Source organism: Oculina patagonica, chromosome 6 (assembly GCF_052425735.1).
Source record: "Oculina patagonica isolate OP01 chromosome 6, crgOcupat, whole genome shotgun sequence".
NCBI classification, from domain to species: Eukaryota; Metazoa; Cnidaria; class Anthozoa; order Scleractinia; family Oculinidae; genus Oculina; species Oculina patagonica.
In genome coordinates this window covers 35,879,979-35,890,736 of record NC_135763.1, presented here as the reverse complement: position 1 = coordinate 35,890,736, position 10,758 = coordinate 35,879,979, and the positions used below count along the sequence as shown (strand labels likewise).

At 40.5% G+C, this 10,758-nt stretch overlaps 1 protein-coding gene across 1 annotated transcript in view; it reads right to left on the bottom strand.

Annotated features, from left to right (window-relative positions):
• Positions 1-1,807: 1,807 nt before the first annotated feature.
• The window catches only part of LOC144657244 (uncharacterized), a 36,251-nt gene continuing 27,300 nt past the window's right edge, over positions 1,808-10,758 (bottom strand). The window contains exons 8-9 of the mRNA XM_078517559.1: positions 3,184-3,260; positions 1,808-2,477 (exon numbers count right to left, since the gene is read on the bottom strand). Of these exons, the coding sequence (XP_078373685.1) occupies positions 2,264-2,477; positions 3,184-3,260 (291 nt within the window). The 3' untranslated portion in view covers positions 1,808-2,263. The remainder of the gene's footprint in view (positions 2,478-3,183; positions 3,261-10,758) is intronic.

The window sequence follows — 10,758 nt, the reverse complement described above, 5'->3', positions numbered from 1 at the left end:
ATGAAATACAGAAATATATCAGTCTCGCTCGAGCCAGCTCGTGAATGAAAAGGAAATTACAAATAATGTTTGCGAATTGATGAATATTAAACACAGACTGCGTCGGCCGTTGTTTTTGAACAAAACTGGAATATTAAGTTACGGGAATGATCGAAGGATATTTTTGGTCTTTTTGGGTAGGAAAATTTGACAAGTATATTCTTTATTTAAGTAGGGATATTTTGGGGTATTAAAAACAATCTGAAGATTGGTAGAAGTGCCTTGGCTGCGTATTTCTGCGAATATAGTACAAACAAACGTTGTTTTGCTGTTGATTTTTGGAGGGTCAATTTTTGATCTAGGGATTTTTGGGGGTTTTATTGGAAGCCCTAGAAATTTTTTTGGGTCTTGATTTAACCTCATCCGTTGAAAGCCCGGAAAATCCAGTAATGCTCACAATTTCGTTCCCAGAAAGCTCAAAGTCTAAACTGAACTAGCCTGCGTGGCCGCCGTTCAAAGGGGAAGGAGAAAGGGAGTTCGATCACGAAGTGCGAGGTGCGAGGAGGGAGGTTCCCCTCACCCCTTCTCCGATCGAGCTCTCTCCTCGCACCCCGCGCTTCACGCTCGAACTCCCCTCCTCCTTCCCCTTTGAACGGCGGCCACACAGGCTAAAACTGAACTGATGGCGATGATATGCCAACGTGACCATTGTGTCATGTCGAAATGCCCTGTATTGCGTGACTGGGGGTCAGGTTTACAGTGAAATTTGATGCACTGCTTCTTGGCGAAAAACAGCTGATGCAGGGCAAATTAGAAATATTGCTTATCTTTCTCATTCTCAGTTTCAACTGTTGGCGATCGAAGGAAAGCGAAGGAAAATCAGGTGAAAATGGCTGATACGATAGCGCACCGCCTTAATTCGATCTACCATCAGATGAAAGGTAAAGAATTTGTGGCGACCTTAAGGAGGGCGAATTTTTCTATGCCACAAACTGAAAACGTAAGAGATGTGTTACAGATAGAAGAGCAAGATCCGCTTGTCGCTACGATAAGAGAAACTTTAAGCGATGTAGTAGAGCTGCAAAAGCGCAACAGCAAAAGAGTGTGGACTGGAATTACGGGGCCCGAGATTTCCCCTCGCTACACCGATTATTGGATGTGGGTAGAACCTCTGTGTGTTGAAGAGCTAGAAGAGGGTTCCACTTACAATTTTCAAGTAGAAAAATGTACAGTATTCGAAGGGACTCTTGGCATCTACTCGCATGGAGTAAGCATCAAAGTTGCCTTAACATCGTGCCCGGCAAAGCTGGACTAAACCTGGCTTGCTCAGCGATATCACAGCGGATTTAACAAGTGCTGAGAAATTAGCGCGTCAGCAAATATGAAGTTAAACGTCGGAATTGAAAACAGTCACTAAGATTTCTATTTTATCGCAAATAGGTTTGTACTCTTGCACTCTTGAGGGGCCGGTGGTGGTGGTGGGAGGGGTGGGTTGATGCAGTTTCGACAAACCGACCTCGAGCGATGCGAGCCGGCTGTATTCGCAGTCCACACCGGGAAACATTTTGTAATGTTTGTAGCAAGCGTGCTTAGCATTTGCGGGACGACCTTGCAAATAATAACACATTATTTAGCTGTATAGTAGCTATTAAGCCAACCAGAACTGTTGCCTTCCAGTTTGCTGGTGCAGTTTCCTTTCCGAGCCAGTGGGCCATTTAGAAAACACGGTTACTAAACAAAACAAACAAACAAACAAGCAAGCAAAGTTAACACTGTTTGAAGTCGTTATATGAAATTCGAATAAAAAACAAGCAAGTAAATGCATGGGTTACATTTATTCCTTTATTTAAACACGATAAAATCTTTTTAAGCTCAATGCTTGTGGGGTCGTGATTTTATAAGGTCAATGATTTTAGTTTAACGCTGGTGGGGTCGTTACGGTGTAATTATTGAGCAGGGCTACACCAAACCCACGTGTTACATAACTCGTTTTCCGGACAGATAGACATCTACAGAAGATTCCTGATTTATCGAACCCGCGTTTTCTCAAAACACCCGATTTCTCAAACCAATGCTCGTTTCCCTTGGGTAGAACTTCTCAGTAATTTAACCCCCACTTTCTCGAAGTTCCCGATTCCTCGAAGCAATAAATAATATTTTCTTTTCCCCTGGATGTTCGAAACTGGGGTTTGAAAATTAAACTCGAAATTTTACTGTATGTGTGCATTTCCTCTAATATAGTAAACTGCTATGAAGTCAATTATCTATTATCTCGCCCCAGACTCTATTCTAGCGACGAAATTGCTCTCGGCCGCGTTACATGATCGCCCTCGTCATCAGCAGTGGACATCTCTGGTAAGTGCCAGGACACTCTGCGCCTGATGGGATACCCAGTATTGATTGCATGATAGTCGCGATAAAGACGATCAGTGCCTCTTTTCCTGAGCAGGTTTTTCTTCCATTCTGGCATGCCAATCCAGCGCTGCTCTCCTTTCAATCTAGTCGATGAAAAGAGACAAAAACACTCTTGTCTTTACGGCCCACCAGTAAGCGAGGAAGGGCTCCATCAATGTAAATCTACAGCTTTATGGGAGGGTCCAGAAGGGGGCGGGGGTAATCCCATTTTCCAGCCTAAATTCCATTTCCTCATTTTTAAAAATGCACGGCTAGTATCACAGCACTTGGTTTGGGGCAAGTTTAATAGGTTTTGGCCAAAACCAATTAAATGAGTTCAAATGAGTTCTAGTACGTGCATCTCCAAGCTACGTGAGATCCGACAAAGAATTGTGCCATAGTCTTCCTTACGTCGTGCGGCCCTCTGCATTTAAACGTCTCCCCATTTCCTTGCTTATCTTTTTACCCCTCTCAGTCCCATTCACATTTTTTTTTTGTGATTCCCAGTTCCTGCGACTCAAATACAGTTGCATCATCTTCCCAGTAAAAAAAAGCAAATGGCAGTACCCATTCTCCCCTTGACGTACCTATTTTGGCAACAACATTCAAGTAATTTGTTTTAAAGGTACAAGACCAAACGAATCAAAGGTAACCACAACGAAAACAGAAATTTAAAAAAAAAAAAAAAAACATTTCTAAGTACGGTAACAAAAAGAGGAATTGGATACGATTAAAGAAGATTCAGATCGATAGCGAACGAAAAACTTTCAACATCTGATACGGAAAAATCCACAATGAAGTTATACAAACCTTTCATCTTCTCTCTTAGTAAGTAATGGAATTTTCCATAAAGGAACACCGATCCACTTCCTCTGTTCTATTTCTTTCTAAAAAGCAGTACACAGTGAAATCATGTTAATCGTACTTTTAATGTAACATTCAGAAAACCCCCATAAAAGTATATTAATCCTGGGACTTCTCTAGTTATTTGCCACCAAAAGAAACACTCTTTCGTGAACGCCACGGTTACACCTGTACAACAAAAGGTAGTTGCATAAAATGAGTGACAGTAACGCAGGCATTTTATTGTTCTAACGGTGGATACTACGTATTTCATATGCTTAAGAGAATCGTAGAGACATGCATCTTTTAGCTATGGAGAATGTATAAGTAAAGTCTAGCTGTGAAGTTTGCGAGGCCGCCAAATCAGTAGCCCCGGGTCAGTAGCATAGTATTTTATCTTGGTAAGCTCGGTCTAACGACTTTCGTTTTAAGTGTGAATACAACACTGAGTCAACGTAAACCCAACGTAGATAATCAACAATTGAAAAACTATTCTTTATACTTAGTGTTTTACCTTCTATCGATTACTTCAGTGTACCAAATACAAGCAAGACTTTTTTATAGCAAGCGGACAGCTAGCAGATGAGGGTGAGAGCTTCAGGCCGAGGAGCGTTATAATATGCTGTTGAATGTGCTGCCGGGGAATTGAAAGTATGTGTTCATGAGCACTCTAGTTTGCTGTGTGGCGGCCTTTGACTGCTTTAGTTAAGTGACTTGTTCACATTGACTTGTACTTTTAATTTCAGACATTTCAGTTTTATATTTTACAATTTGTGAGGTGCCTAACGTCAGTCTTGTGCCTTTAGAAAGCAACGAGCGCGTTTATATCCCTTATAAGCCGCTTTTAATTCGGCAAAAGGTATGTTAAATTTTTTAATCCTTTTGCGTTTTTCGTTTTCATTAGCTATAGAAAAAAAAAGAGAAATGATGATTTTCGTTTAATAAAACTGAAGGTAGAGTTCACGCTTTGCGTCCTTCATTAACTTCACTACGAGAAGTCCCGATTTTTTCGCAGAGTCTGTCGAGCGTGCGAAAAATAAATGACTGTCGAACGTAAAGCGAACCAGTTTCTCTTTCGATTGCTCTTTTGTTTGCAAGTTTTCTCCTTAGGGCAAGTGGTTTATACCGCCTTCGTACAGTTAGTGACTGCTGTAATATTCGATTATTAGCGCTAAAAAGCAGGGAGATCAACCCATTCTTAAGGACTTGATAAGAACGATAAGCCGTAGGCCCCGTCTCCCGTGCATCTTCAGTGTTATGGTCAGCAGGGGACGTTAAAGAACCCACACACTTATCGTAAAGAGTAGGGCACGGAGTTCCCGGCGTTGTGGTCTGGCCTTTTCCCATATATCCATGGGTTGGGTGTGGGACGAGATCATATACATGGATGGATAGTGGCTGCCAAAGGCGCCTGATATGCTCATGTTCTGGCCTGCCAGAACTGAGTTCGAGATAGTGGCGAAATTGTTTTTAATGTTTCCACAGCTGTCGAGTTCTGATTTTAATAACATAACTTGCTAACACTCTGCAGATTACTAATTCCATTGGGAAACAGGATCGGAGAAAGGCTACAATCGACGTCTATTTGAAATTATCATTCAATTTCAATTATTTCACTACTCACTGCACTATTAATCATCATTCCTGTAGCTTATATTTTTCCTGTCCTAAGTGTCACGTTAGGCTAATTAATTCTAAGAAGCAACAGAGAATTCGTAGTAACAAGCGCGGTCGCAAGGCTGACTGCAAGCATCGTATTTGCTTAACAATTTTTCCACGAGCGCGCGTTGGATATGAGGTGGTAGATAGCCAACAAGGCGCATAGCGCCGGGTTGGCTATAACGATCTAATATCCAAAAAGCGCGAGTGGAATAGTTGTTTTTATTAAAAACGCCCAAAGAATTGCAATATTCCCGGCGTATCCAATCGAACCCAATCGAACACCAATCGTTCGATTGGGTTCGGTAATCGAACATAATCGAACTTACAATAAAATTTGGTCAATCGAACAAAATCGAACGTTCGATTACCGAACAGTCGACAATCGAACAAAATCGAATGTTCGATTACCGAACAGTCGACAATCGTACTCAATCGAGCGTTCGATTACCAAACTCCTGTTTGTTAATATTGCGGACATTTTGTACGGTGAACTGTCCCCCTGATTAGACCTGCGTGTTTTACTTATCAAAAGACGAATTCCGAACAAAATCAAATCGGATTGAGTTCGATTGTGTTCGATTGGTTCGAAAATCGAACTCACAGCAAAATAGATGTTCGATTTTGTTCGATTACCGAACTCAATCGAACGATTGGTGTTCGATTGGGTTCGATTGATGTTTGGTTCGATTTTGTTCGATCGGATACGCCGGGAATATTTGAGCTCCCAGGCTGTTTTCGTTGACGCGTATCGGCTACCATATTTGTGGTTAATGGTATATGAGCTCATATACCATTGCCTGTTAACCAATCAAAACTCATCAGGAATTGCAATATACCATTGCTAGTTTTTAATAAAGAAATATATCAGTCTCGCTCAAGCCAACTCGTGAATGAAAATGAAATTATGAATATTTGCGAATTTATGAATAACACGAGAATTTGTATGGGCCGCAAGTCCATAGCCTGCGTCTTAGACAGTCCAAACCGAGCAAAACTGTGGAAGTCTGATCAAGTGAATTTTCTGTAGCGTAGAAGCCTAAGCATAGCGAAGAGGATCTTCCAAAATTCAAACTCGATTTTATTCACAACTTTTAGAAACAGAAAACGTCCTACAACACCAAAAAGACTGAAATGTATATCGCTCAAATGAAAAAAGCTTATACCTGTGTGTTTGTCAGCCGTCCTCTTTGAAAATCACTGGACAGGTATGAATGAAAGCCTTGGAGAAACAGTCAAGAGAGACACACAAATATTTTGATAGCCGCAGCCATCGAACACTCTACCGTTTTTTTTTCTGTCGTGCATTCCACCCCCTCCCTCCCTTTGCTGTCCTCTGATGACTGCAGGCTCGTCAGCTTTCTCCCTTCTGTTTTTCCTCAGACACTGACCCCACTCACCCTACCCCGACCAACTATGTCCAGGCCACCCCTCACCTCCCTTTCCTAGATACGGGGGAGGGAATTACCGACATACTGAAAAACATAAAAAAGGATTGCCACAGGCCAGCCGGTTAAAAACAAAACCTTTAGCATTAGGAACTGGGCTGGCCCAAGGGCCGTCCGGTTAGTAACGAATAGTTCAAATGCGCCAATTAACTCAAGGGGCCTACTGATTGATTCAGTTCAGATATTTAACCTCACCCGTTTAAAGCCCTGAAAATCCAGTAATGCTCACAACCTCGGGCTCGTTCCTGATATGCCAACGTGACTGTTGTGTCACGTCGACATGTCTTGTATTGCGTGACTAGGGTCAGGTAAACAGTGTAATATGATGCACTGCTTCTCGGCGAAAAACAGCTGATGCAGAGCAAATTAGAAATTTTGCTTATCTTTCTCATTCTCTGTTTCAATTGTTTGCGTTTACCTGTTTGCAACGATCGAAGGAAAGCGAAGGGAAATCAGTTGAAAATGGCTGATACGATCGCGGGCCGCCTTACTAGCATTTACCATCCGCTGAAAGGTAAACGATTTATGGCGACTTGCAGAATGGCAAATTTTTCTATGCCACAAACGGAAAACGTGCGAGACGTATTGCACATAGAAGAGCAAGATCCTCTTGTCGCTACGATAAGGAAAACTTTAAGCGATGTGCTGGAGTTGCAAAAGCGCATCGGCAAAAGAGTCTGGACTGGAATCACTGGGCCTGAGATTTCCCCCCGCTACACAGATTACTGGATGTGGGTAGAACCTCTGTGTGTTGAAGAGCTTGAAGAGGGTTCCACTTACAATTTTCAAGTAGAGAAATGTACAGTGTTTGAAGGGACTCTTGGCATCTACTCACACGGAGTTAGCATCAAAGTTGCCCTAGCATCATGCCCGGCAAAGCTGGACTAAACCTGGCTCGCTCAGCGATATCACAGCGGATTTAACAAGAACTGAGAACTTGAGCGCGTCAACAGATATGAAGTTAAACGTTGGAATAGAAAACAGTCACTAATATTTATCGTAGATTCGTACTCTTGCACTCTTGACGGGGGTGGTGGTGGGGCGAATGCGAGCGATGCGAGGTAGCTGTATTCGCGGTTTACACCGGACACTCTCTCCTCCGCAGAGGCCTCTCTTGTGTTTCGTACGGGTTGGGAAATTGTCGTTCCCCTGCTCCCCCTATTTTTCTTTTTTCGTGCTTTTCGCCCTCCTCCCCCCGTGTTTTCCGCCTTCCCCCACTAAAGGAGCCTCTGATTTAGCTGTATAGTAGCTATTAAGGTAACATTGAAATCTCGAAAACGAAATTTCGTGTGACTGTACATGTGTAGCGCATATAATTAGTGCAAAAGATAATTTAAAATGTAAAATGTATAACGCGCCAGAGATAGAAAAATGTTTCCAGACGTTTCGGGGTTACTTCCCCTTCTTCAGTGGAAAATGTAAATGCCAGTATGTTGGAAAACAGCACGTGCGCCTGATCAATGTATTTGCCAACAAGAAGCTTGAGAAGCTTGAGAAGCTTAAAATCGGGCGCTTAATAATTAGCTATCTGTTTTGACTTGAAAGGCAGGGTACAGTACAGTAAAAATCACTGCAAAAACAGTCACTTAAACCTATTCAGGCCGGGGGGGGGGGGGGGGCTTTTGAGGCCCTCGCTGACTTTTTACGCTTATAACTTTTTCAAGATTCAACCAAACGCTGCCAGACTTTGCGCGTTTATCGAAAATTTATCTCGCAATAATTTGGTAGGATTAGTTATTGTGCCAGTAACTTGAAATCACCATGGCAACGTCATTTTGACAGGCTTGTTTTCCCAAATTTGAATTTTTCGTGTTTCTATTTAATAATGAAAATCTGGAATGTTTTCAAGATTGCATTATTACTTAATGACATAAATGGTCTCAATTTATAAAAACATATTTCGCACAATACAAATAAACGATTGAACTAGACGTCTAGAAAATATAATTTTGTAACACTTAGCAAAGTGCAGCCTTTTAATAAAGGCGGGGTTTTACCTGAAGACCAAGTTTTCCAACGCTTTAGGTGGCTGACGCATTTCAGTATTTTCCAGTCCTTACACTTTAATGGAACAGTATACAACTCCTAATCAGGTACTATTGTCAAGAAAATGATCACAACTTATTGACCAATGATTAGGTATTTGTTTCATACCATTACTGTAATAGAAACTGGTGAAGAATAGTAGTACTGACCCAAAGTATAAGGGCTGGAAAACACTGAAAACCATTTCAGCCGCGTTTCAAGGAATCCAAAAAAGCTTTACTTATCCCATATATATTTGTTTTGCAGTATTTTGTTAATTTTTGAACGATTTTGGGGGATGTCTGGGAGGCGATAGTTTTTCTCAAAGGATTAGTAAAATGTAGACAAATAAGAAATATTGAAGATTTAATGTGATTTTAAAATTTGAATTTGAAGTTAAAAATTGGTGGACGGACACCAAACAGTCTCCTGACAACCCGGAGTGCTCTTGCGAGGGGGTCAACTGTTTGAAGGTGTTTCCATTCTTTTCTTCAGTCCCTTCTTTAAATCTCTTAAAGTTCCATTCAAATTCAGGTAGAACCCCATCTTAATTTTTGTTCTTGTGAGAAAACAACAGAAGTCAAAGGTTGCGTGATATAACCAAGCATGGATTTTAATTCTCCCTCCCTTTCCATCTCCTTAGCCTTTCACCCCCACCTGTCCCTCCCTTTCTACTCTCATTCAATTTAATGTTTGTTTAAATTTCCTAACCAATTCAGTATCGTACTAATCTGTGCCAAGCAATCAGATAATATCAGAAATTTGCCTTAATTTTGATCTCCCATTCCAAGACCTTGGAGTATAAACCGCTAATAAAACAAAACACACTGATAATAATTCTCTGAGGTTATACACCTTGCAGTATTAACGTACTAACAAACTTGATAACAAGCCCCATGTCGTACTAAGGATTTTTTCTGATCAACATAGAAAATGAGTTCACAATGGTTTGTTCCCAAAACGTTTTTTACTGTACAGAGGGTCTGTTTATTGACCTGTAACTTGTATATACCGTATTGAAAAATTCAGAACGAACCGACTTCTGCCCGCTACCATACAGCCGTTTACTGGCAGTCTTTGAAAATCCTGAATTTCGTCAAAATGAACCAAAATAAAGTTTTAAAATTTCCTTTATCAATATGGTTCTTATCTTTTTATTCAATTCTATAAACTGCTTTTATGCAGTACTGTCCACAAAGATTTCAATTTCCTCAAAGTTTCGAGACAAATGGATACAAAATATTTCGTGCAGAATGTAATTTGATTAAGCGAATGTTTTCACGTCTATAAATACTTCAAGCAGTGAATGAAAAACCGTTTTGTTTTCATCGATGAGAACCACTTTCAAATAGTTATGCATAAAAAATAACAATCAGATCAGAATACAATAATTATTAATGTAAGGTCTGACGCTATTATGTCTCGGCAGAGATACTTCTTTTTTGCAAGTTCAAATGTATGCAAATTTCGTGTGAAATGTAATTCGATTTCATTGTCTTGTTTACAAACTCATTCTCAAGAAAGTTGTATTTTCGTGAATTAAACCAATTGGCCTGTTTTGTTTTCCTGATCATGTTTGTCTGTGATCTTTACCAAACATGTGGTCTTTTTTTCGGAACTTTAAGTTGTACAAAAATTCCTATTTTAAACACAGATGTCACTTCCGGAATTTCTCATCTAAAATTCAATTGGTATTTAATTATAATTATTCGAAGTTTTCATTTTCAAGTCATCTTTTTATTCGATAGCTTTACTGATCACGTAAAAAATTCATTCAAGTTCACACCAATACTGTACACTGCCAATGTTTTGCTGATGTCTTGAGAAGTGTCTTACTAACGTCACTAGTCAAATCTAAAATATATCCAAACCAAGTTGTGCAAACATTCTAATCTTTGTGACAGGCGACTTTGACGTCCAACTGTGCGGAAATGAAAATCGACATACTTCTTGCTAAATATATAAAAAATAGTTTTAAAGTGGAGTCCGCCTCAAAAAAATGTACCGCCAGATCACACTGCTATTTGTAGAAACCTGCAAAGCGTCTAGTTTCAAAAGTTTCCCACAAAAACATTGCGTGACATCAATGACGTTACCCCTTTTATTTACAAAAATAGCTTCAACTTGTCAAAGCAACTACAGTTTCACAATGGTGATTATTAGTACTTTACCCCTTAAGCTTTTTCCTCTGTCCTCCCGCCGAAGCAAAGAAGAGAACCAGATTGCAGATTAGCCCAAAAGTCGACCCAGTATTCCTACAACGATTTACTGTCAAAACTGAAATGAAACCGATTGGTCCAGGCTATCCCCGTAATTTTTAGCCGACAGGAGACTATCGTCTAGGACGACCAAAGGGTAAACTATAAATCGGCCACGCCCGATTAACAAAACATGCCGTTATGACGCCGGA